Source organism: Eublepharis macularius, chromosome 2 (genome assembly GCF_028583425.1).
Source record: "Eublepharis macularius isolate TG4126 chromosome 2, MPM_Emac_v1.0, whole genome shotgun sequence".
In the NCBI taxonomy this organism is placed as follows: domain Eukaryota; kingdom Metazoa; phylum Chordata; class Lepidosauria; order Squamata; family Eublepharidae; genus Eublepharis; species Eublepharis macularius.
The window spans coordinates 232,285,215-232,312,613 of record NC_072791.1 but is presented as its reverse complement, the minus strand read 5'-3'; the positions used below and the strand labels follow the sequence as shown (position 1 = coordinate 232,312,613).

The 27,399-nt window shown below is 43.7% G+C and overlaps 1 protein-coding gene across 4 annotated transcripts in view; it reads right to left on the bottom strand.

Moving 5' to 3' along the window:
- Positions 1-27,399, bottom strand: part of RAPH1 (Ras association (RalGDS/AF-6) and pleckstrin homology domains 1) — a 110,076-nt gene that overhangs the window by 54,448 nt on the left and 28,229 nt on the right. For 2 of the 4 annotated variants that reach the window (XM_054970866.1, XM_054970867.1), the window contains exons 2-4: positions 16,564-16,683; positions 14,724-14,829; positions 12,892-13,418 (exon numbers count right to left, since the gene is read on the bottom strand). In XM_054970866.1, coding sequence (XP_054826841.1) covers positions 12,892-13,418; positions 14,724-14,829; positions 16,564-16,683 — 753 coding nt within the window. Of the gene's footprint in view, positions 1-968; positions 1,050-12,891; positions 13,419-14,723; positions 14,830-16,563; positions 16,684-18,131; positions 18,215-27,399 lie in introns of those variants that run through there. The other 2 variants (XM_054970865.1, XM_054970864.1) reach the window with 2 other exon arrangements.

Here is a 27,399-nt window from a genome sequence, read left to right as displayed (position 1 = left end):
GGTTAAGGCAGCATTTAAACACAGATGGAGAGCGCAGATATAGCTCTCCAGTTTCAAAACTCAGAACAAAATTGAGGCAGGACATATAAACAAACAGTGATGCTCCCAATATTTCCATCTGATCACATACTGCTGATAATGTAAGGCTTTTTAAATCCAAAAATCTCTTTAATATCTTAACTTTAGTATCACACAAGCATTTTCTAAGCATTTTTAACAGAGTCTGGCCAGTTTCAGATGAAGTTAAATCAGATAAATTTTATGCTTAGTTTAGGCAGCAGATGGCAATATTGCGCAACAGAAAGTTTTAATGAACTGCAACCACACAATTTCTTCATCTAATCCTACATTATACAACAGGTATACACACAACACCCTGAACTTGTAAAGCTACTTTAAAGGCCAAGTAATAGCTCTTGGTATTAACAGGTTGCCCTGTGTTTCAGACTGTCAAAAACAAACCAGCCTGCTGCAGAACCCTCTTTAAAAGCTGAATAGACCTTTGGACTGAAGGCTCTTTTGTTTGAAGTTGACCTTAATGTCAGCAGCAGCCCTTCAGGACAGGTGTACTATCATAAGTCACACATTTGGCCTGAAAACGGGCAATTATAACACGATTTCCAAGCCAAAGACCACAAATGCCTACATCTCTTCAGCAATTTTGTCACAGATGAGATGTGTGCCAAAAGGTAAGTAAGTATTGCAATTATTTATTTATTTTTCTGCCCCAAGTGGATCCAATACAGGTGATTCATGGAGTGCACACCTATGTCTAAACTGGATGGTTTAAGTTCTTTAGAGTCTGCCTTTCTCACTGAAACTCAAGGCAGATTACATAAGGTGATGCCCCACTATAATTCTATCATGTCAATTCATTGAAAACACACGGGGCGGGGGGGGGGGGGGGAGACTTGGCCTCACAGACTTCTCCTAAACATTCAGAATCACACATACAACCGACAACTTACAGCAGCCAATTCATCCTCTTCTTCAGAAAAGTCAATGTGGCGCCTGACGTGCTTGCTGGGATGTTCCACAGAAACAAAACACTGTGAAAATTTCAGAGGGGGAGGGCGGGGAAAGGAGAGAGACAGCAGTAAAATGAGGCAGGGGGAGGAAAGGGCCCATTAATTATCATGCAGGATGGGGCAAGGACTGAAAATCTACAGAGGAACATGCAGCATCTTTACACACCCAATGAGCTGTTTTCATACAGTTGACAATTTAAGAGAAAAGAGGCTCCTTTGTTGTCTCCTTTGTGGATAACGAAATTTATATTATATGCTGAAGAGTGAGGTGAACCAGATCCTTATGAAAACTATAGTCTTATTCATGCAGGTGCTCTCTCTTAAGCAACCTTTCTACTATACAACACTGAAAATGGAATTAGAAATCAGGTTCTTACTAATAGATTTAAGGTTAGAAGTCGGACTTTTAGACATGTCAGAGAGAGAAGAGCTTGCAGTCTGCTGGACATCTTTTCAATATTAATCTGGGAAGTTTCAGTTACTTTGCAAAAAGTTTACTTCAAGCTGTTTATTTACAGGTTAGCTGTGAAACCATAAGCTCCATGAAATCCAACCACAGTCTTACGTTTACTACATCAACCCACAAAATTAGTAATTCCGAAAGAGTAAAAAAATGCTCTCACCTATCTACAAAATGATGAAATGGAGATGGAGGGAGAGAACAGTGCAGATGCAAGATGTAGTTTGACCTAACAAAAGGCATTCTATCCCACCCCCAGAGACATACTTTGTACGAGTTGCTGTCAATCATGAGCAGAGGGAAATGATAAAGAAACAAGCCCTTTCCGCACATCTAGTATGTTAGTTTCACACAAGCACTGTGCTACTTGATGCCTAGAATATGGCTGCTTGCATATCCTCAGCAATCAATTGTCCTAACAGTTTGATGTGCATTTTATTTATTTATTCATTTACTTTATTTATATCCTACCTTTCTTCCCAATGGCGACCCAAAATATCGCACATTTCCCCCCTCGCCTCCATTTAATACTCACAACAACCCTGTGAGGTGGGTTCGGCTGAGAGGGTGTGACTGACTCAAGGTCACTCAGTGAGTTTCTATGACAGAATGGCAATTCAAACCTGGGTCTGTCAGATCCTAGTCTGACACTCTAACCACTACGCCACACTGGCTCTATATGAGGAGGATGACGGACAGTTGGTAAAAATGTAACTTCTAAAGAAGATTGTTGCAAGAACCACCATACTGGACAATCTCTAAAGTGGAAATCGGGCTTCTGAACGTGTTTGAAAAATGAGGCTTCTTAAAATCGATGTAGAGATCCTGACTTCGTGTTTCCAAACACAGCAATAAAACACACTGATATTCTGGCCTTGCGTGACTGCCATTTTCTTCTTTTTGACCAGATTGTCATCTGCCTAATGAACGCAATGTCTCTACCATGCAGATAAAAAATATCCACACAATGGGGCCACCCAGAACTAGAAAATCTGAGGAAAAATGGCTGAGTCCTTGTGAGACTGGATCCAGAGGAGTTAGCTGTTTCAGTCTGTAGCTGCAAAATAGTAAAGAGTCCAGCAGAACATTTAAGACTAAGCAACTTTATTGCAGCATAAGCTTTTGAGAACCACAGCTCTCTTTGTCAGATGCATCGTGAGATGGACACTGGACTCTTGTGAGACTACTTTGCAAGATCTTGACTAGGATTTGGGGGTGGTTAACATTGCTAATGGGCACGAATCAAAATATGAAGCACATTTGTCACGAAACAAGCCGTTTCGTGTATCGTGAAACAGTGTTTTGTGGGGCCAATGGTTATCATGAAATTCACAACTTTTTAGCCTGTTTCATTAGCTTTATGAACGATTCATAATTGCAGACAGGCTGGCACCAATCCATTGATTCCCTAGGCAACAATAGGCTCAGACCTTTTGTTGCCATTGGAAACCCCAATCATAGCCCACTTACCCTTCATTGGCAGCTCTCCTAGCCATCTGGAGAGCTTCCATTCTGCCCTATACAGCCAGGAGCTGGGGGTCAATCATATGCTTTGACAAATGTTTTTAGCGGTAGAAGCCAAGTCCGAAATTTAGGAGCCAGACTACTATTTCTGCCTTCGGGGTTATGTATGACCATATTACCTAACTGCACTACCACAAATAATAGTAGGCTCCAGAATGAAATTTCTAGATGCCATGGTGACCTGGTTCCTGGGATTTGTCAAGCCCAAGTTTATGAGCATTTTTGAAATTTTATTTTTCTTAGTAATGTAATACAGGATTTGAGTCTATAGGATCTCTCAGTCTGTGTGCATTATATACACACATCTGCACATTTTCTGACGTAAGAGTACCATGTATTATTATCTTGAGATAGTGGACCACTGATGGAGATACTGTTGAAACACATTTGGCCCTATGTTCTATTCTGAAATAAGGACTGTTTTATATGTTTACAAATACCCTTTTCCTTAACATTTTTTGCTTTTCTCAGATTTGAGTGGGTTGCAGGTCCATTCCACTTCCTTTCTCTTTTTTGTTCTAATAAAAATGTTTTTACATAAACATATGACAAAAAGACACTGTGGCCATTACAAAGTGTTCGACATGCATCAGTTTTAAACTTGTTTATGTGAAATGGAGAAAGTCAACTTCATTAAGTTGGTACTTAATTTAATGTCACTTGGACCCCATGTTTCACACAGGATTAATTCAGCAACATGATCCCTAAATAGAGGTTTTGCTGGTACCTTGTCAATCCAAGAAAGTAAAGATCCAGTTAGTTAGTTATACACTAGCCACTTCTTTTGCAATGCGCTCTATGGAAAACTGCCTTTGAAGACCACCCAGAAACATCAGTCAGTTCAAGATGCAGCAACAAGGCCAACGTGCACTGCTTATAGCAAACACATCTTGACAGCTTCACTCCCAATCCATTTGCCGGCTCAGTCCACGGAGCTTTTTCTTTAAAGGGACCAGGATATCTAAAGGGCCTCTGAATTGCATACAAGCCTACCCAATGCCTGTGATCTGCTTTGGAGGCCCTGCTCCATCCGTGCCCATTTCCAGATCTTAAGATGGGGGGGGGTCACTAAGGATTACGCTTTCCTTCTACCTGGCATCAAACTAGGGAAGCTTTTCAGAGCCAAGGGAAGACTGTTAAAAATGCCCAGGCATTTTTGAATTGTTAGTTGTTGCTGGCCTGTGTAGGGTCTCCCCTCACTCCCCCCCCCTCACTGTTTATTTCCTGCTGTTTTATTGTCAATTACTGCTGTTGCTAATTACTAGGTATGGGGAGTCTAACTATTTATTCAGGCTGGTGGCCTTTATTTTAACATTACTTTTTAACGTTCCATTTACTTTATTTACACTTTCAATGCTGGAAACCACTTTGTACATTTTAAATTAAGAGTCAGGTGCATAAATATATCAAATAAATAAAGTAACTTTATATCAGCCAAATAATGAAAAGCAGCACAGAAAAGTCATTCTCTCCCTCTTAGGCTACAAACTAGGACATCATCTAAATAAATTTGTAATGTAAGAAAAACGTTTTGAGGTGCCAGAGACTAAATGGAAACCTTCAAAATTCATCTGCTTTATCTGAGAAACTGCATAGGTTTATTCATTTATTTTATCTAATATATTTAAGCTTTTGAGATACATCCATTTTATTGTTCTCCATTTGCTTTTGCTTGCTTTGTCATGTTTTGTAATGCTGTTTTATCTTGTTGTGATGTATCGTTTTTATGCTCAAGATCTCTGGTCATATAAGCTGAACAATAAAAAGAAAGAAAAATTAATCTGCAAATCCTTTAGTTGGTTTGAGATTGAACCATGACTGCCTATGAATAAACTTTTACCAAGCAACTATGTACTAAAACCACATGAATAACGTTCTACTCTACCACCTCCTCTTCATGGCTTCCTCCTCCTTCCTTACTTCATTTTAAAAGCACACAAACAGACCAAGGAAAACGGTGACTCTCCCTCTTCTAATAATGTACGATTTTAATAATTCCTCAAGTTAGGCTTTTTGATAGCTTCCCCAAGATATGTTTCATCTGTAATTCTTCAGCCTACCATTTGTCTGTCATCTTTATGAATGAAAGGCAAATGAACAAAATTGCAATGTAAAGTGCAGGCAACAAAATATTTTTGCTTTGTTATACAAATTATAGGCAGATCAGAGTATCACTTGATGTACCTAATAATGTAGAAGAATTTGCTTTGTATATTATAAAGTAAAACATTCCAAATGAATGACAAAAGGTGATACACAAACTGACCCGTAGCCAGTATTCTATCTACTTACTTTGGGGTAGTCTTAGACTCTTGATTTTAAATTTAGTAATTTGGAAATAATGGATGAAGCAGGGAATATTCTCTTTCAATAAATTTGACAGATGAATATTACCAAACTGAAATGTAAGAAGAAAATACAATGCTAATTACCAAGACACATATACACAATACATATTATATTCTACAGTATTAACTAATTACAATTCCTATATACTGCAGTCATACAGAACTTAAGTATTGTTGACTGCTTCAAGTCACCTCATCTTCCACAGTACGTGAAAGGCTCTGATCTATATTTGGAAAGGATCAGAAGAAATAAGCTATCATGTGAAAGAGTAAAGAACCTAATTTAAGTCCATGCAATTCTTCAGTTCTCTGAAGGTACTGATATTTCAGAAACTGATTTTAATTGCAGAAAGTTGATGGTAGTATTTGGAAGATTATAACTATGAGTAATAGCATATTACTGAAAGATCAATGTTCAGAATTTAAACTCAATATCCAGATTTACTTTGTTATTTGGAAGCAGTCTCACAGAGCGGTTGCGGGGGGGCGGGGGGGGGGGTAGATGCTACACTGGTGTACCTCCAAGATGCACCAGCAGAGCATCCTGCTGGTTGCTGCACTCTAGCCAGGTGCCAGCATGGAAATATCATACAGCAATGCTGAGGCAAGTCGCTGTACTGGTGGGAAGGGGGCAGATACGGGGGGGCACGGCAGTAGTCATCTTGGTCCCCACTCCCTTCACACAAATGCTGGCTGCTGTATACAGCGTGTATGGGGGAAGGCCTGGTGGCTGTTCTAAGGGGGCTTGTGGGAGGGTGGGGGTGGTCTCTGAGTCCCACTCCCTCAAAGCTCTGCTGGCACCTGATAAGCCACACAGGTTGGTGGTGCAGCTGCAGAGGACCCAGCATGGATGCAAGAAAGCTGCTGCTGTGGGTGCAGCATCGAGGGGTTGTGGAGCAGTGTCCCTGCTGACATGACAGAACTCGGGGGCAGCCCACCAACTAGGCCATCCCTCCCCCCCTTCTGCAGTTTGCGGGGGTGGAATGACAGCTCTGAGGCTTTTACTTGCAACGCCTGGCCCCACGTGGCTGGTGACGATGCCAAGGCTGCAGGGGGGTGCCCGAACCCACCGCCTTGGCCTAGTATTTAGGATGCTCGCCTTAGGTGCGGAGGCTGTGGATTCATGCCTGGCCTCTGCCTTTCCTTGTTCCTCTGCTCTTTCAGGGAAGAGGGTATATGGCTCAGAGGAGGGGTGAGTGATGTGGGCAGCACTTCTGCTGCCAGTCAGACCCTTGCCAGTGAAGGGATAGGCGTTCTGCCTGACACGCAGGTGCCCGTGCCCGTCCCCTAGGGGCTGGGGTGAGGGGACGCTCAGGATATAGGCTTCTGTTGGGAGTTCCGCTCTCTTCCCTCCCAGTCCTCTGGCTCTCCATGTTTATTTGCATTATTTATAATTTGCCTTTCTCACTGAGACTCAAGGCAGATTACGCAGTGTGAATCAGGAGAGCCCATTTCAAACATATTTCAATGAATAATGGAACAGGGTATATAAATGCAAATGACCAGAGATTAAAACTAACAAGAATCCAATAGAGTTGAAGAAATACTAAAGCAGAGCATAAATAATTCTTGGGGGGGCGGGTTGGGGGCATTGAGTGGCTGTGCCTGTGTGTGCTGCTCACAGGGGCGTTCCTGACTGCCATTATCTAACTGGTGGGAGTTCCCAGTGTTGTCGTGCATGCTACGCTGTCTGTGCCTTGTAGATGGGCGTTGGTTGTCCTTTGCCCCTGCAGAATGTCCTTAGGGAATGGACCAGGGGCACTGTTTTTGCGCTGGCAATTGTCCACCTCTGCGGCCCTCTGGATTGCGCTGCCAAAAGAGGGATTGTCACTTGTGCTGGCCTCACAGTTGCCCCTAATAAACAGGTGCTGCAAGTTTTTGCATCTCTTCTGTGTAATTCTAACTGTATGGAAAGGAGGCTTTTTAAAAGTTCAGTTTTTAAAAAGTCATTCCTTTACTACAAAGTTAGCGGAAGGTTTCTATTTTTTCCTCTTACTTTCCCCCATGCCTCCTTGAAACAAGCCAAGATGTACTTAGATACTTTAGGATTCCATTTCTAACACGGGGTATAATTGCAATTGTTTGAATAAAACCAATGTTTTAAAATTTCATAAATAAACCAAGTAGTTTAATTTGCTGTTAAATTATATATAATGCATTTTGTGTTTTAAAAATAAGAACATTTAGGTAAGAGAATATATCCTGCATCCATTTTGGTTTTTCCCCAAACTGGTTAATCCCAACCCCCAATTTCAAAATTTCATCTCTTTAGTCTTGGATATCAGAAAGGCAACAGAAAGCACTGCTTTGGAAATGCCTCTCGCTTTTGCTGTTTTGTATAGATAAGACATTCATAATGGGAAATCCAGAAACAGCTGCAAAATCTCCAAGCTTTCCAGTTTCCATAGAACAGGAGAAAAACTAAAAGAGTGTAAGTAAGGCAACAGTCCCGCCAACTGATCTGGTCTGCAATACCTGGGGTCAGCCTGTCCTCTCCAGGTCCAATACAAGCTGCCTTGATCTGGACTGATTCCCTTCAGCAGCCTGAAGACTTCAGTGTGCCAAATGGCTGCAATAAACCTTTAAGAAGTACTTTTATCTCGGAATAGTGCCTGGGCATATTTGCTCTCTTTCAGGGAGTATTAAAGTCAGAAAAATTAGATTCTGGGCAACGCTGCCAATAGCAAAGTTTTGGGAAGGCGTGGGAATGTGAATTAACTTTAAAGGGGAACAATTAGGCTATGAAACTCACCAAGTGTACAGCTACAGATAAAACAGCCTATAGGAATCAAGAACCAGAGGAACGTTTTACACAAAATTTCAGGAGGTTTTTTGGATCTATCCAGTAGACAGACATGGGTTTGGGAAAATTCATTCTGAATTACCCTTTTCAACTGCCCACCCTTTTCTTCCACAGGTCACAATCAATAACAAGGTCAAAGTGTCTAGATGACTTACTTAACATCTCTTAAGTTACAAGGTTAGTGGATAGAGCATTTATAAAAGAGCTTAGTTACTGAAATCTGGAAACTAAAAAACATGGTCTGACCGAGCCATCATATCTAACATTCCACCTTGCATTGTGACCAACAACTAAATGTTTCAGGAGAGATTTTGGGGAAATCAATTATTCCCTGATCACCTTTTGCCATTTATGTGTATTAGCAGATGTAATCATTCTTGTGTATTAGCAAAGGGTAATCAGCCAGTTTGTGTAGTGGTTAAGAACAGGGAGACTCTAATCTGGAGAACCCGGTTTGATTCTTTACTCCTCCACCTGAAGCCAGCTGGGTGACCTTGGGTCACTCACAGCTCTTCCAGAGCTCTCTCAGCTCCACACACCCCATAGGGTGATTGTTGTGGGGATAATAATAATATACTTTGTAAACTGCTCTGAGTGGATGTTAAGTTGTCCTGAAGGGCAGTATATAAATCAAATATTGTTACTGTTATTATTATTTTGTAAAAGTAAACAGAAGTCTTTCGGCTGCTCATGCAGGACTGCTTTCAAAAGACAACTCAAGAACACGTGTAAGTACACACCTCTATGCAGTCACTCCAGTCTAAACCCACTGAAATCAATCAGCTTAGACTGGAAAACTCTGAAGAGGTTTGCATGACAAGCCATGCTAAGATCTCTGTCAGGGTATAGAAATTAACCCAAGCATGCTCTAGGCACTACATTTTTCAGTTGTACAAACATTTATACCAACATCAGAATGTATGTACATGAAAAGTTTGCATACTCGACAGGGAATACTGTACACGTGCTTGGAAGGTTTGGTTGGCTATGGCTTCTTTGGGGGGTACAGATACAGCCCAGGTGATATGCCATGCCTGGTTAGAGCATCTCACTAATACAAGTACCATGAATATATATTAAGCATCTTTTAAAACATGAATATTGTAATACCAGCTGTGATATCACGTGTAAAACTAGTTACTGAGACATATTTTGCATACATCCGGTTTTGCAGCTAATTTAAGGAGTAGAATTTGTGCAAGACTACCACCATCAGACAACTGAGGCTGCACTTCCATGAATCAACATTTTTAAAGCACAAGGGAAGTCACCCATATTATGTATGTTCTCAGCAGTTTAAACAATCCCAGATTTTCTGAACCACATTAGAAGCAGAATGTTCCGACATTGTATCTAACCCAGAAGGCTGCCCATGTAAGCTCGATAGAAGGAAGATGATAAGCGCTGAAAGCTTTCTTCCCCAACACACAGAAGAACAATTATGTACAGAGGTCTGCAGCCAGAAAACTGGCTGCTTAGTTCAAATCCGTATGTGAAATTCAACACCCCGTCCAGTCTAGCAGCCTCTCAGCCATCGTGCTCAAGAGTGCCAGGTCACTGATATCATACTCATAGCAGAAGCAACAGCCAGCATCAAGTTCCTTCCTATGCATCTCTTAAAAACCCGAAGCTTTCCAGGATCCAGACCTGGCAATGCTCTTCCCTCTTGAGTTGCTAGCCTAGAGGAAGCACCCCTCTCCATCCGTCTGCCCTTCCCTCAGGGCACTTCATTACACTGCACTGCTTGCCCTGTCCCCTTCCTCTGCCCATGGCCTCTTCTCCACACAGTTTCTCTCCCTACCTCGAGGGCCTCTTCTTCCTCAAGACAAACTTTTAAATGCAGCGGAAGAAATAGTTCCCTTTTCTCACAAGATAGAGACTGTGATTTGTTACTGTTGCTGCCAGCTGTTTTGCTCTCAGAATAGAGTCCTAAAGCTGGAAGGGGCCATGTACACCACCTATGCCAAGCCCCTGCTCAACGCAGGTCAAGTTACAGCAGACCTGACTGATCTGCCTGAAGGCCTCCAATAAGGACAAGCCCAGCCCCTCGGTGACTGGTTCCACTGTCAAAACTACTCTCACCACTAGGGGAGTTTCTCCTAACGTACACTCGAGATCTACTCTCCTGTAACTCAGACCCTTAGACAAGAGTCTAAGAGTCTCTCTGGAACAGAAGAGACCAAGTATTTGCTCTCTTCCATGTGAGAATCTTTCAGGAATCTGCAGCGTGTGCACCCAGAATTAAACACAAGACTCGAATCGAACTATTTCTTCTCGTGATTTGAATGCTATGCTTCTCTTAAACGCAGTCTGAAATCACTTTTGCCTTTTTTCCAGTTCTGTTACACTGCAGTCCCAAGATCCTTTTCACATGTACTACTGTCAATACTGGTATTTATTTATTTATTTTATTTTTAACCCGGTCCCTTAGGTATGCTGGTCCCAGTCCGTTCAGGGCTTTATAGGTCAAAACCAACACCTTGAACTGGATCTGGAACTCTACAGGGAGCCAGTGGAGCTGCTGCAAGATAGGCGTAATGTTAGGACACGTGCAGCAGCATTCTGGACCCGCAGCCCTGCATAGAGCGAGTTACAGTAGTCTAACCTGGAGGTGACCGTTGCATGGATCACTGTCGTTAGGTTCAGGACCGAGAGGTAGGGCGCCAGTTGCTGGGCCTGCCGAAGGTGGAATAAGGCCACCCGAGCCACAGCCGCAATCTGGCCCTCCATAGACGAGGAATCCAGAATCATGCCCAAACTCCTAACCGATGGTATGGACACAAGTGCTGCCCCTCCCCAAAGGTTGGGAGAAGGATCCCTGCCTCCAACAGTCCATGGCCCAAGTACAGGACCTCCATTTTCACGGGATTCAACTTCAGCCTGCTCTGTTCTACCCACCCAGATACGGCCTCCAGAGCTCTCAACAGGGTGTCAGGGGCAGAGTCAGGTTGCCCACCCATCTACAGATACAACTGGGTGTCATCTGCCTATTGATGAAAACCCAGTCCAAAACTCCGCACCAACTGGGCGAGGGGGCACATATAAAGATCGAACAACAGGGGAGAAAGTATCGCCCCCTGTGGGATGCCGCACTCCAATGGTTGGTGTGCGGACAGTCTCTCCCCCTGCACCACCCTCTGTCCCCGACTGTGGAGAAAAGAGACAAGCCACTGCAAGGCCGTCCCACGAATCCCCACATCGGTGAGGCGGTGGGCCAACAATTCATGGTCGACCGTGTCGAACGGTGCTGGTCTAACAAGATGAGTAGCGCCACCCCGCCCCGATCCAGGTGCCTACGGAGATCGTCCGTGTGGGCAACCAACACTGTTTCTGCCCCATGACCCGTACAGAACCCAGACTGGTATGGGTCCAGAAACACCTGTAGCTGATCTGCCACAGCCCGCTCTATCACCTTTCCCAAGAACGGGAGGTTCGATACCGGGCAGTAACTGGACGGGTCAGTGGGGACCAAAGATGGTTTTTTCAAAAGAGGCCTCACTACGGCTTCCTTTAGCGCCCCGGGAAAACCCCCGCAGCTCAATGATGTATTAATTATGACCTCCAATTGGGCCACCAACCCATCGGCACTGGCTTTCACCAGCCACGACGGGCAGGGAGACAGGGAGCACGTAGTGGGCCTCACCAGCCATAGGATCCTGTCCACCTCCTCCCAGGAGACCAGGCTGAATTTCTTTGCTTTAAGGCGGTTAAAATGAAGCAGTTGAAATGCTTCATATCAACCCACTCCCTCGACCGGTGTCAAGAGGCTTCATTACTACAATCTGTATCTAAGAGATATTTATTACTGATTATATATATACTCCAGAGATACAATACCAAAATATTTCAACAACACAAAGTTCATAGTCAAATACAAAAGGTAAAACAGGTCCACCAATAGACCAGGTCATGGTTTCTCAGAGGCTCAGAATTTTAAGGGCAGCTGCCTGTTAAGTGGGGAGGGAGTGTAGAAGGGGGTGTAGATACTCTGACCCCAACAAGTCAGAGTATCATGATAGGCAAGATTTCCCAATTATTAGCTTTCCCCTGGTTACTGTAATACTTTTAAAGAACATACAAAGAGCCCTGTTAGATTGGACCAGCGGTTCATCTAGTTCATACAATGGCCAACCAACTGCAGCGGCCCAACAAACAGGACAAATTCTATGGGAGCCCAACTTGTACATCCCAATTTCAGCCGTTTGAGGATGTCTCAAGTTCTGCATCAGTGAGACACCGTATCATAGTGGAATGGATGCCCTTGTTCCCTGTGGAAGGTTTTATCCAAGGCTTTGGTTGTGCAAGTATATAAGGGGGGGGCGGGTTGTAATAAGGTTACTATTCAATATAAAAGGGATAATTCTGCCCGGGATCTCATATTAGTTTTGTCTCCTTGACACTATACTATTATACCTTTAAGCATTGAAACAAATGAAATGCAGTTTTAGCTCTTCAGCATACAGAAGACAGCCATTTTTTCTAGAAATGTTAAAGTGTAGTATCATTATGCAGACAGAATTGCCATATTTTGCAAAAGGTACAGGAGTGGGACTTTCAAATTATAGGGTGGCTCCTTCCACTCCACCCCACCCCACACAGTGTGGAACATTCTTCCTGCTCAAGGGGCAGTTCTTCCTCCAGGGAAAGTATTTGCATGTAGCTGAGCAGAACGCCCGGCTCCAACCCAGTATTTTAAAGACTTACTGTGAAGAATGAGTCCTACTTTACCTCACTAATTGGTTGTGCTTGTTGAGTCAAATCCAGTTCCTGAGGTCTTGTCACCTTATCAATGTCCAGGGAATCCATACTTGAGGCTGCAGAGGTTATGCTGGAACGCGAGGAATTACTGATAGAACGGACTTCAGCATCACTCACAGTGCCTGCCGATGCTGTCCTTCTGTGCTGAGAAGTAACTACAGGCTTATTATCTTCCATCAAAGGTTGCTGAGCTTCTTCATCCATACTTAGAGAGGCTTTTTCTAACTGAGCAGTAATGTCATCCAGAGAAAAGATAGCGTGTGAAGGCTTAGTTACCCGACTAGATGACGAAGAAGACAATCCCTTCATACTACTGTGCTTGGCAGCAAGCCTACCACCACCAGGTGGTTTCTGGACCATTTTTCCTTCTGTGGTAAAGCGTTTCATTGATGTACTGTTTGCAGACTGTGACCCAATGCTGCTGAGCTCTTGCTCTATGGAACAAAGATCTGCCATGAGAGCATCCAGATCTACAGTCTCTCCCTGGTTCAGGGCTTCTGCAATGAACGACAGGAATAGGATCAACAGTCAGAATTCTATTTGCATGTCCCACTGTGTTAAACATTTCATTGTTTTGGAGCCTAATTTGCTTTGCCTGTCTAAAGCAGTGACTTTCTACTTTCAGAGAACTGTGATAAGAAACCCAGAGACACAAATGATACCTATTTGGTCTTACCGCTGGTTCACATGAACTGCATGCACACCCTAGAACAAATAAAATTTTCTTCTCTGTTTGAGCATTGCAGGGGAATTATCTTTTTAACAATGGGGAAACCATCTTTCAGGAAACAGGAGAATCCCTGGCCGTTTTCACACTGCTTACCGGCCACAGAACATTGCGCCGAGCTCCCGGAACGACAGCGTCTTCCAGTTCTTGTGCGAAATCGCTCCAGGAAGTCGCTGTTGTTCCAGGAGCTCGGCGTGATGTTCCGTGGCTGTTAAGTGGTGTGAAAATGGCCCCTGATGAATTTTCTCAGTAAACTTCCAAGGAATATGGGTTAACAGGAATACGGTTTAAAAATAACTGGTCTTAAGAATTAACAGAGGAACCGTAAGTCAACAAAGTAAGTTTATTAGAGCAAGCTACGTTTTGTTACAGTTATAATTTTGATTGGCACCATTAATTACACACTCCTGCCTCATAACCTCCTAAATATCTGGGTAAGCCTTTCAGCTGTATCTTGTGATTCAAAATATCAATCATTTAGAAAGATTTTTTTCCTGGATTTTTCTTGTATAGTGCTGTTAAATGTGTCATTGCATAATTCTTGGAGTCACTTTGGGGAGAGGGGTGGATCTTATATTTTACTTTAATAATTAAAGAGTACTCTGCCCTCTAACTTCAGTATCCTCTCTTTAATAAACACCCACACCCCAATTTAGAAGCAAGTTTTAGTCTCTGTGTTCAAATCCTTGCTAGTTAAATGCCCGTTCAGGGACTGAAGCTGCAAGATTCCTTAGGAGAACATCTGATTTCCATGGTAAAGTATGTCCTATGATTTGCCATATACACACACTCTTACCACAAACATTGTTTACTATTGGGATTATTTAATGCATATTTTTGTGATTCTGAAAATTGCTCAAAATTTATTAATATCTTAATGTTATTTTCTACACAAGATCAACAACTGAATAACTTCACAACAAGATAGTATACTGCATTTTCACCGAAGTGGGGTTTGTGAAAAATTAAAATGAACTACGACAAATTATTTTCTATATTATTTCAAAAATATTTGAAATATTTAGTCATATTCTCAAGGCTGCTATTTAACACTGCTTTTAGTAACACCTCTTACCATTCAAGTTATACATTGAAAAACGATAGGAGAAATTGGCAATATTTGTCTCCTGGCGAAGAGGGGATCTTTTCACTGGCTCCATGGGTTTGTCAGTATCCAGACTCTAAATGAAGGAATTGGGAAGAACATAAGCTAGAATTTCATTTGTATTAAAAATAAAAGGAATGTTTCAAAACATAGGCACATAATTGAGCAGCTCTTCTAGACATACAGCATTCTGATAGAGTGCAAAATGAAAAAAACCAATATGGGTCTACCCACTAGGCCAAAGAAACACACAGATTAAGCTCATGTTCCATTTTATACGCAGGAATAAATAAAGCCTACTCAACAATACCACCGCAATTTTACTTGAAAAATTGTTTTATTGTTCTTTTTTCACAGTAGTCTTAGTTTGTCCATTTATCAGACGCAAGAAACTTCATTGCAAGGCAACCATTATTATAAAACATCTGAGCAGCAAGTATGATCCAGCTTGTGCACTAAGCAGTTAACCACTCTGTGATATTAGTGCATTATACAGTAGCAGCTGGCCCTGTACCCTTCTCACTGCACTTCTCTTGGTATTGGTTAGTAGACAAAATATTTTTGTGGAGAAACGCCATTCTGTTTGTGGAGTTAACTTTCTATGGGCTGCAGAGGGGAAGGGCCAGTTCTGGAGTAGAATGTGATTGGAGAGAGAGCGAGTCAGTTGGTGGAAGGGAGTTGGGAGTGGACAGTTGGTGGCTGGAGAGTGGAGGGAGAGATGGCTCTGAGGGGAGAGGTAGATCTAATGTAACCCCAGGTACCAAAGGATCGGGCCTTCCCTACACAACATCTAATCAGGGCATGAGGGAGACAGAGTAGGGGTTTCTGTTTAGGTTTTATTATTCCTTCCGTTCACTGTATATTTGCCTGTGTATAGTTAGAAGTTAAATAAATGAGTTTTGGAATTGATGACGGAGGAAAGCTCTTCTGTTCCACATAGTCCCCCAACTGCTTGGGCCCACTAGCAGAGGAGGGAGGTTAGGAGGCTGTCCCGCCTAACCAGGACCCCATACATCAGGGGTGGGGAACCTTTTTCCCGCCGAGGACCAACTTTATGTTGTCCTGCACAGGGAGGGCACTTTCTCCCGTGCGCGTGGTGTCGCTCCCGGAAATGACGTCATCATGCAGCGTGCATGAACTTCTGGGAGCGATGTTACACAGGCGGGAGAAAGTGTGCTTGTGCCCCCTTTCTCTCTGCCGCCACCACTGCAGCCTGCTCACAGCAGCGGCAGCAGCTCTGTTGCCAGCACTAGTGCCCCCCCCCCGCTGTTGCCGCCGCTGCCGCTTGCTCTCGCCGCGGTGTCACAGGCTGCTTTCACCAGTGCTGCGGGTCGCTCTCGGCAGCAGCAGTGGCAGTGGGCGGCACTGGCAACAGCAGGTGGCAGTGGCAGCAGTAAGAGCGGCCTGCTTTCACTGCCACCGCCGCCTGCTCTCGCGATGTGGGAGCACGTCTCCTGCCAAGTGGGTAAGTGGGAGTGGGGGGGAAGGGTGGGATTGGGGGGAGGGTTCGCCCGCCGCTCTCCGCAGGCCAGTCCAAATGACTTTGTAGGCCATATACGGCCCGCAGGCCAGACGTTCCCCACCCCTGCCATACAGGGACAGTGGTGGCAGCAACTACCCGGAGACAGAAAAGGGAGACAGCCCCTTCAGGTGCCTGGCCAGAGGCGGAAAGGGGGGGTCGGCAGAGCGGGGTCTACCAGTGGGAGGAAAGGCCCCGTTATGCCACAATTTTATAACACATCCCTCCAGTATTACTCAAACACAGCCTCAAGCATCAACGGCAAGCTTATTTTACTATGAAATGCACAACCTGTGTGAGTTTATCCAGCTCTCCAAGCCAAGCCCCAAACATCTTGTCCAGATCTTGATCTTCTTTATCACTGTCTTCCTCTGCACCATGATCGAGTTCTTCATCTGACAGCTGCTCCATCTAAGAGACAAAAGAAATAGACCTTGGAATGTTTGAACGGAACAGTGCCATTTTCATGGAGAAAACTTTACTAAGTTGCTGCTGAACATCCTTTTTTCCCAACCAACTTCTTCAATACAGTTATTGGTAGATGGCATCATTAGTTCAGTAGAATGTATAATGTGGACCTCAAATACCTCATAATTAAATGTGCCTCATAATGTGTCTTGGTGACACATTATTCCCAGAAAGTCCTAATACTGAAATTCAGCTTGATGATTAGATCACAATTTCCATTCTTTTCTCTTAAAAAAAAAAGCATTTCTTCCTTTCTCATGATAAGAACCTACATATACACATGTACACCTTTTCTTTACACAAAAGTTGTCAAAACCCCAACTACATCCAGAGCAGTAAGTGGTCACGTCTAAAAATTGTGCATGTATCAAATGTAACTCTAGTAAGAGGAATTCTGCCGAATTTTATGGACCAGTTACATCTATTTGGTATGGTGGGAAATTAGTGTTACATTAAGAACTTGGGTTTAGAACAGGGCTAGGTAACTGAAGACATAGGGATCAAATCCAGCCCTCAAACACTTCCAGTCCCAACAGCGTCACTGACCACCTCCAAATACACACGCACTTAGTCCCAAACTGCTCAGTCCTCGGTTCCAAGCTGAGGTGCAGGCAATGGGCTCCTGAACACCTTTCCCTGCGTGGCAAATAGTCTGGGAGGCTTTGGCAGAGAGCCCTCACATTTAGACAGCTTAACTCGGCTCCATATGCAAGCCAAGACACAGGAAAATGACAGCAAGTAACTAAAAAGTGCTTAAAAGAAGGTCTCTGCCAAAATGTCTATTATTTACACAGTGTTAAAGAATCCCTTCCCTGTGCCTCAGCTTCTGTGGGAGTAAATCAGTGGGAAGAGATGTTGCTAGTCCTTCATTCCTCACTCAGTGGAAAAAGAGACCCAGCTGAAAAGCTAGTTCCTGAACAGTAGTTTAGAATTTTTAAGTAGACACTGTTTCATGGATATTTGTCCCAATGCAAAGTGCTTACTGTGCTGTTTTGTTTGCCCTATACACTGTGTACTACAAAAGATATCCTTTTCACCACACAATCACAACTGTGCAAAGAGTTTATAAAAGCACTGGATGCACCTGCACAGTGCAAACACTTGTTCACAGATAAAATATGAAACAGCATTTTCATAAAACACATCATATTGAAAATAATACCTTTAACAAATCGTATGGAAGATCTCTGCATAATTAATTGGCTAAATGCACGAGTATGCACTAGCCCAGATCAAGAGGACAGCTGAATCACTGAATGTGCAAAGCTCTCCTGAACCACAACAATGTCTGTAAAAGGATTCCTGTGCTGGAGTGTGAAAGCAGCATTAGAATAGTTTCAACAGAGTGCTAAAGATACAGCTCAGAAGCCTAGAAAGAAGACAATACCTACATTTGTCTGCCTACTTTCCTAGAAGTAGTAGTGAGAGCTTCCTACTGGAAAAATACCAAGATGTGTTTCCAAAGAGATGTCCCTGCCGTTGTTCGTAATAATAAGCAAAAGAATTCAAGCATACACCATGGCTCTTGCGAGACTGTATCCTTTAGCAACGCATTTTGCACTGGAAAAGTCCAGGGAATTCAAGCAGATCACAAGTTGCACAACGTCTCCCAAACCACAGGAAATGCATCCTCTCAAACGGTTGACTACCCTTGTGCTCTAGAAATGCTGCTTAAGGGGGAGACAGAGAATGCCTTGATAACATTCTGTCAGATAGTTTAAATACTCGATGCTGTGCAGATTTCTTCAGCTACAGTACGCTGCACAACCTCTTACAAGAATATAGAAAAGCAAAGCCTAAGAGTAAACAGAGACAGTTACAGCAGAAGATATTTTTACCATCTGTTTTCACTCATGATTTTACTGAGTTATGGTAACTATCCAACAGGAAGGACTGTTAAGTATTATTATTATATAGTCCAAGAAGTACTATTCTCATAGCCAAGGAAATGCTTTGTTATTAAACAGTAAGCGCTGAAAGTTTTCCAAATATTTTCCACAGGTCTCTCAATGGAAAAAAGTTCATGATCAGCGTATCATGAGAATTAGCACAAATACTAAAATGTGACTTACAAATCCCACATGCTGCAAGTCACAGGACATTTCTGCAAAAAAATGAGGAACACACAGAGAAAATTGCTGTGGCATCTTGCGTGTTTTATTTGGCCCAAACTTTACAGGCCTTGCATGTCATTCCATGCGCAGAATAGCCTGAAAAGACAGTAGCATACTAACTCGGGCCTATCCTTTTAAGAATCCAAGGGAACAAAAAAACAGACAGACCTTGATTACTCCAAAAACAGATCAAACATTTGGGTAGAATATTAAAACACAAATATAGTGAATAAACTACTTAATATTAATACAATGCATAGCAATTGGGGAGGAAACTACATTTTGTAGTGAGAAAACCAATCCGAATCTATGTCAGAGGGACTGTCCAGAATGATAAATGTAAACAGCTGAAGAGCACCAACTCGGGGTATGTGCAAGGGGCTGACTTCTTTCATGCCCTATCTGCTGGCTTTCAATTCTGCCCTCGAGATGTTCCAAAGACCTTCTGTGTAAGAGATTTTAGTCTTTGTAAGAGTTTTGGGTTTTTTTTTTTACCTTGCCCTTATAATAGCTTAAAAATCATAAATATATAAATAAATATAATAATACTTTTAAAAAAGAAAGCACAATGCTTAGCAATCTTGACCTTAGTACAAGGCCAAAGAGGCAGTCACATTTGTTTTTGCTGACCTTTTGCAGAGGCCGTAAGGTAAATGTAAGCTTCGCCCCCGCCCCCCGATTGCCAAGGTGTATGCTCAGCCGTTGGATGCTATCAGTCTCTGGGGGGTGGGGGGTGGGAAGCTCTACCCTCTATGCTGCTGTCATGCGGCACAGAATTTAACTGCACTCTTTTTTGGGTGGCGGCTGCAACCAACGTAGTACTTCAGGGCAATCCTTAATATCTCCCTATGCTGCTCTGCTCTGGCTGCTGTTCCTCTTTCAGGCTACAGTAACCCTCAAGAAAACTTCCACCACCACCAGATACAGGCTGCCAAAAACTTAAGCTTGGCCAGCAGACTCAAGTAAGTCTCCAAGAGGTCAGGCATTTCTCTACCTGCACTCTGTCACTCTGCCATGAAAACCAATCGCTTCTCTCTCAGCAACAGCCCAAAAGGTAGTGGTTGAAGATGTTGCTTCAGTTTCTTTTCCTCAGTCCTAAAATGGCTGCTGTGCCTCCTTTGAGCCACAGGATAAATACTTCTTGGTGGTGGAGGAGAGTGCCATCAAGTCATAGCGGACTTATGTCAACCCCTGGTGGGGTTTTCAAGGCAAGAGACGAACAGAGGTGGTTTGTCATCGCCTGTCTCTGCAGCCTTGGTCTTCGCTGGAGGTCTTCCATCCAATTGCTAAGGCCAATCCTGCTTAGCTTCTGAAAACTGACAAGATCAGGCTCGTCTGGGCTATTCTTACCCACCCCAGAAATAGGCTACTGAACAGCTGGATGTTGGTGATGTGAGCTAAGTCAATAAATTTTTTTAAAGAAACGCACCATTTGAAAACAGGACCTTAGGTTCTTTAAAATGAACCAGCACAGCAAGTAGGGGTCAGGACAACAGATTCACCTTGCTTTCTATATTTGGGGAAACAGCTTTATACCTCTCCCTCCGCCCAATGTACAGATGCACAGAGACAAACAAAAATGGCTAAAGAGAAATATTCTCATCTTCCCCATTTCTTTTTCTCTAAAGCAAGTCACAGGAAACTAAAATCAACTTAACTTCCACCATTTGGTCCACCAGCCTCTGCTCCCTCCACCGCCCACTTTCCAATATTTGTACAACAGGTTTTTGCAACCCCCAAACACACCAGGCTGAATATAATAGGGAGATGGAAGCATTTCTTTATTTAAAGGAGGGTCTGGGTAGTAGAATAACCTTGCCACCTTTGGGGAACCAGTTTTTCTCCCGTCACCCACAGTTAAAGATAAAAGGGACGTGGGGCCATTTCTTTGTCTAAGGCCGGGCTCATCAGGTAACAGGAATACTGAAACTACTACTACCCTTCTACACGACTCTGAAGGCAAACCATAATTCTCTTGATCCATTACTTACACCAGGGTTTGTGTTGCAGACTACGGGACATTCACTCTTCAGCCTAACTACTGAGGCCTTCTGATTGCTAGATGGATCCCACCAGTTCTATTAATCTTCCCCTCCCCTCCTGGCTTCTCCCTCTTGCTGTTTCTTCGCAGAAGGTCCCTTCCCTCTCTTACCTTTGCAAAAACCGACAAACAAAACCAGCTTGTGGTGCCGCCTAAGAACTTGCTAAGTTGCTACAGAGACCAACAGCACGGACTGAACTTGACAGCCTGAGCAGCTTTATGAAGCTACCTGGCAGTCATGGGGGGGGGGGGGAGACACTGCACCCGCCAGGAAATCCTGAAGGGGGCTTGAGCCCTGCTACCCCCCTGAAGTTTATGCCCCTGAAAGCTACCCGTCAAATATGTAGCCTCTGATTTATTTCCTTGCAATCTGATCTTGCCCCTACTCCAAAGAACTCAAAGCAAAGCAGATCTCCCCAGGAAGAGCAGAGGATTCTGACTGATCAGTGATCCTTTCCATCGGGATCGGAAGGCAAGAAGCTTCTCTCATTTCCTGTCTTAATGGGTTGTCCCTCCTCCTTCTCCTGCCTCAAAGTGAGAGCAGTACCTGCAGGGGGCTCTAGTCAGCTTTCTAATTAGCTTCCACTCGCCAGTGAGCCACAGAAGTCAGACTTGACATAACCCAGAGAGAGCAAGTAAGTTCTGTGCCTGGCGTAGCTCCCTCTAGCCCACACCTCCACTCGGCCACTAAAACTGGCCTTGCTCCAAGGGATCTCTAAATGGATCAAACAAATGGTTTGAATAGGCTGTGCCTCCAACGAGACACGCACAATCCATATGACTGAAGTTTTAATCCTGGTTATATCCTAGGTATACAATAATTTGTTTTACATTGCATTGTATTTTTGACACAGAAATCAGCTTACTTTTTAAGGAAAAAAGGTACAGCTCAGCATGGATAAAAACAACTTTCTCGAAATGTAAGGTCTTTTATCTTCTAAAACTCTGATTATTTTGTTACACTTATTCTGTATTTATTAAAGGATATTTAGTTTAGAATTTACTGGACTTATAATTTAACATGTACACACAAACACACCACACACACACACAAATTTAAAAAATTCAATTTCTCTCGTTTTCAGGTGTTTGTGGGTTGGTTTTTCCCTTTTTGTGGTGCTGGATAAAACAGTGATGCCATTTTCATCTTCCTCCTCTAGGCGAGAGGGTCCAAAACCCAGGCTTTTCCTCCCCTCCCTACCCCGTGGTGTCCGCCTGTATTGTTTCACAGGCCAAGCTCATCTCCAATGAACAGATGCACCAGTATGGAGGAAACATGATACAAGGATGTCAGGCCCCAAAATGTTGCCAGGATGTGGGCAGTTGAGTAGGAAGGGGATGTTGCAGAAGGTTAAGGACAGGAAGACTACTTCCTTAGACTGCGGGGTCTCAGGGACCATTCAACACGGGTACTCTACAGAACTCTGAAAACCCCTCCTACCAGATTTCTTTATTCTTCAAACTCATTGTAACTGGAAAAACAAGGACACCAGAAGCCTTCAAACAGCAATCAGGAGACACCAGAGGAGTCGTGTACTATCAACATTAAAAGTACCTCTGATTTATACACCTGGAAAAGCACTTCTAACTTGGGAATTTCCCCTTTGGCCTGGCATCAGCACCCTGGCTGTTCACAAAAAGTCATATCCTCTCTGGGTGCTTTATTTCAAGACCCAAAGGATACATATTGATGGCTACCTGGACAATTTTCTCATCATCTTGACTAACCAGAGCCATTGCCTTGCCAGATGTCCAAGTGGCAACCTCATTTTCAATCCAGAAAGAGTCCTCTGCACCCTTCTCAGCACCTCCCACATTTGGGAACGATTATAAACACATCACAGGAGAAATTCTGCTTACCGCCAGAAAGAGTGCAAAGCCAGCAGTGCAGGCACTGGCCTCAGCCCAGGCAGACCTCATGTGTCTGGCACCACTTCAGGTATCTATAGTCTCTTGCATAGAGGCGGCTCTGTGGGCCAGGTTTCAGAGCCAAACTAGACAAGACGAATTACACAAGGCCATGCTAGTGTCTAGAATCATGTCTGTTCCTACTTTCCCGTGTCCATCTTACCCCTGATGAACATGTGTCAGGTAGCCCTAGTACGTGCACGTGTCAGGTGATTGGCGTAGTCTCAGTTACGAGTGTCCATAGTAATAATCAGCGAATTGCCATTACAGAGCGTCGATTTTGAGCGGCTTCCGCTTCCCTCTCCCCTCTTTTTGCTCTTAGATCCGGCTTACACTCAAACTGTTTTGCTTTTAAATCTGGCAAGTTTTAAATTCTCCCGTTTTCTAGTTAACGCCACTGCCTCCCTACTCCTCTTTCCTGCACCCTCCCTCCCTCTTAACTTCCTCCTCCTCCTCCTCTTCATGCAGCGTCTTCGGTCGGGATAAGGAGGAGGTGGGAAGAAAGATCGTGGCAACACAATTAAGCATCTGAACAAGCCACCTTCAACCTCCATTAGTCCCCTGTGGGGAAAACTAGGGGAGCTGTCTAGGGGGATAGGAGTGGCAGTTTCCAAGCAAAACTCACCAAATGTGCAGGGGAGCTAGTCCTATCTGTCCCCTAAAGACCCCCCAAGTTTCAGGGAGAATCGACCCTGGGAAAGGCATGATCCATGGGTTTCCCCCATTCCTATCATTTTCTCTTCAAAATAGTAAAAAAAACAGGGCAGCTGAATCCACTTAATTTGAGGGGCTTCAAAATGACCTCCTCAAGGTCCAAAATCCCCCAAATTTGGAGGAGACCTACTTCTCACTGTTCTCTAAAGATCCCCCAAATTTCAGGGAGATTGAACCCCGGGAAAGGCAAGATCGATGGGTTTCCCCAGTTCCTGTCATTTTCTCCTCACAATAGTAAACAATGGGGTGGCAGATGGAACTTTCTTGAAGGGGGGGCTAAAATGGCTCCCCAAACTCCAATCTCCCTGAAACTTGGGTGGGGGGTCTTTAGAGGACAGTTAGCAGTTGGTTCCCGGAAAATTTTGTAGATTTATTTTGCAAAATGCCACCCTCATCCCCCTGGATAGCCCCCATAGTTTTCCCCATATATAATAATGGAGATTGGAGGTGGCTGAGGACAAACAGGCAGGAAAGAGTTGATTCTGGCTCACAGCAAGAAAGGTTGCCGTGGCTTCTGACATGGGGAGTGCCCACCCCCCTTTGCATAGATGCCCCCCTTCCTGACATGCTGAGCTACAAGATCTCAGCAGAGATGTGGAACCCCCTTTTTCAGCTCCCCCCCCCCCCCGCGAAACCTGGTGGTTTTTTTTCCTGATCTGTCCAATTGAGTAAACAAGTCTCCCTCTCAGAAAAGCTGCAGAGGAAGATTTCAGCATACGCAAAGAGAAAGTGCATCATGGGATACCATCTCTCGTCTGGGAGGAACGGGGAAGAAACACGTGCCAATCCGAGCACGGGATCAAGTGCAGTGTAGCCGCATTGTGCGAGTGAACAGGACAGCAATGTGGAAACACGTGTAAGTGAATTCACATGTCATATGCGTGCAATTCATCTCGTGTAGCTTGGCTCTCATATTAGTCTTCTTCAATGAGCTCTCCTTGGTTTTCAGCCTGACATCGTAATAAAGAGGTTCACCTGGACCAGGGCCTGAAGAAGGAGCGGACTAAATAAAATTGGCCCAAAGGAAAGATTTTCCTGCATCACTCCCAAAGCAGCCACACCATAAACTGGCTGCTATCCTGACCCAATCACAACTTTTTACATCAGGGTTTGCCACATACAAGAAGAGATGTAAAATTTCGGAAAAATCTGAAGTATTTTTTTGGTGAAAAAACCGAAACTTGGGGGGGAAACTGAAGTATGTGTGATGCTTTCCTGTCCCACCTAAATTTTTACTTATTTAACAACATAAGACAATCCATTTATTAGTTAATATATAAAACTGTACTATTTAGGAATTTAGAAGTATAAATGTCTTTATATTTTGTAAGGAAAACTGCAAGTAGACTCAATACTTGAGAACGGTTACAATCTGCTGCAGCCTGTGCTACAACAGCACAAGTCTCTTAATTTCTGCTGTTTGAGAAGCAGGAAATTTTAATCTGGGCTCAACCCGGAGAGCACTGCATGTTTTCCCTCCAATTGGTTACATGATCAGGAACTCTAACTGGAGTCAGCACCACCCAAGATACGCGTGACCTCTTCCCTGGCCAGAAGAACACAGTCTTCCAAGTGTGGCGGCTCTGTCAGTGAACCCTCCTCGCCTTGCGCCTCTGCGGAGGACGGCATCTTGACTCATCAATGCATTTATACCATCTGAACCCCTTCCAACTTTGGATGACCACCTGGAACGCCAGAAGCAATGTTTCTTGAATGTGGGTGGATCTTGATGACATTGCAGACATAATGTTCCCATCAAGCAAGTAATCTACCACATGGAGAGACAACATGAAGCCCCCCCCCCCAGCCGCACTAGCTAATGAATGCATTACCTGGAAACTTCCAAGCTATAGGTACTATCAGGGCCTGCAACCAAATACATTGAAAGAAAAGGAGCTGCTCTAGCCAGCATCTTGGGCAAAAGGGCGGGGGTACCTTCAATCAGCATCTACAAATAAAGCACTTGGGGGTGGGGGAGGTACACTCTACTTAACAGTGTGAAGATTCCTGAAATGGCATATTTATACAATGCTTCAGTGGCTCCTAGCTTCTCTTCTCGAGTTTCTGAATAATGGACTTCTAAAGTACTAGATACTTTAGTACCAGTAAAATAAGCTTGATGAACTGGACACTTTGCCTGAGCATCCTAGTTCATGCACACTTCAAAGACAAAGTATTCCTGTGGACAGGGCTTATTTTCAGCTGGAACGCGGTGGAATGGAGTTCCGGCACCTCTTAAAAATGGTCACATGGCCGGTGGCCCCGCCCCCTGATCTCCAGACAGAGGGGAGTTTAGATTGCCCTCCGCACCTCCAAGCAGCACGGAGGGCAATCTAATCTCCCCTCTGCCTGGAGATCAGGGGGCGGGGCCACCGGCCATGGGACCATTTTTGCCGAGGGCAATTTAAACTTTAAAAACCTCCCCCCTTGTTCCAGTTGACCCAAAGTGATGTCACTGTGCGGTCCTGAGTTCCACCACTGAGCTCCACCACCTCTTTCCCCAGAAAAAAAGCCCTGCTTGTGGATAGATCCTGTGTCCCTACTAAAGCTGGCTTCTCAAGCCTTGGGAGAAGGAACGGCATATGCTGGATGTTCTTACCAGTCTTAATATTTACATAAGCAGAAGGGCCAGGTTTCAAATGGTCACTTAATGGGTGGTTTAAAAAGTTTATCTCCTTGGCCTACTCAATACAGCGCAAGCAACACTTGCTGACTTTGTGGCACGTTCCATCAGATGAGCAGAAACAAGGGCACAGAAGCTTTCCAGAATCCTGATCAGTCACAGGGAATCTGGAAACCTGAATGTGCTTGTATTCACTGTACAGACCAGTCACTTCAAGGCAAGATCGGCTCTTAGAGGTGCACTTTTGAACGCTACACCTAGCAATTTTGCTACATGGAACATTTTTAGTATCTGCTACTGCAAGAACTAATTTTTTGGGGAGAAGTGAATTCTAAATGAATGCAGAGTGAGCAAACGTGCATACGCATACAAGGCAGTCGAGGAAGTTTATGTTCTGATTACAGTTAAATCTGCCATCGTTCAAAGTAAGGCTGACCTTAACAGCTATCTCCCGTGATATTGTTTAGATAAAGGAACGAGTGATTTCCAAAGATCTGAAAACACCCACTTCTTTTTCTGTTAACATAGAGACTCAAATTGCTGGAATGTCAGCAGAAAAGTCTGTACCACAGAAAATGTATACAATGAAAATCTTTATTCCTGCATCTTCCAAATCCTGATATACTGGCTTGCCAAACCTATGAATTTCTCTTGATTTTCTGGACAACTGTTGTTAGAGCAGCCACAGTTACTCCATTGAATTAAAGTTTCTGAATGCCAATACTTTTAATTTAGGGCAAAAGTTCCTAGTGAAGCCTCTTCTATAAATTAACAGTTTTAATAATAGTTTCCACTAAGCTATTTCTGGAATATAAAGAAGGAAATTCAGGCAGGATGTGTGCACAGCATGGATTTCGTTTGTTTGAAGCTAGAGACAGGTGTTACCTTGTCAGGAGCGCCTCATTATTGTCTTTCGGAAAAGATTTCTAAAGCCACTGGTAGTTTCTCCTTATTTGGAGAACGTCATGTTCATGAAAGTGAAGGACACTGCATCAAAATGTAGTCAATAATCAAGTTATCCCGCCAAAATAATTGCTGAATTACATCACTGCCCTATAGATTTCCTCACTGGAAATATTACAACACACACTTTTATTCAGTATTTTGGTCCATTTAGGCAGATTTCAAATCTGTCGCTTGTTGCTAACACTGACAGTCGTCCCAAGGCTAATAATCTCTAGCCATGTTCTGTTTTGCCAGTGTCAGGGATTCACCGTCAAAATTTAATTCTAGTAACCAGCAGGGGAAATTCCACATCA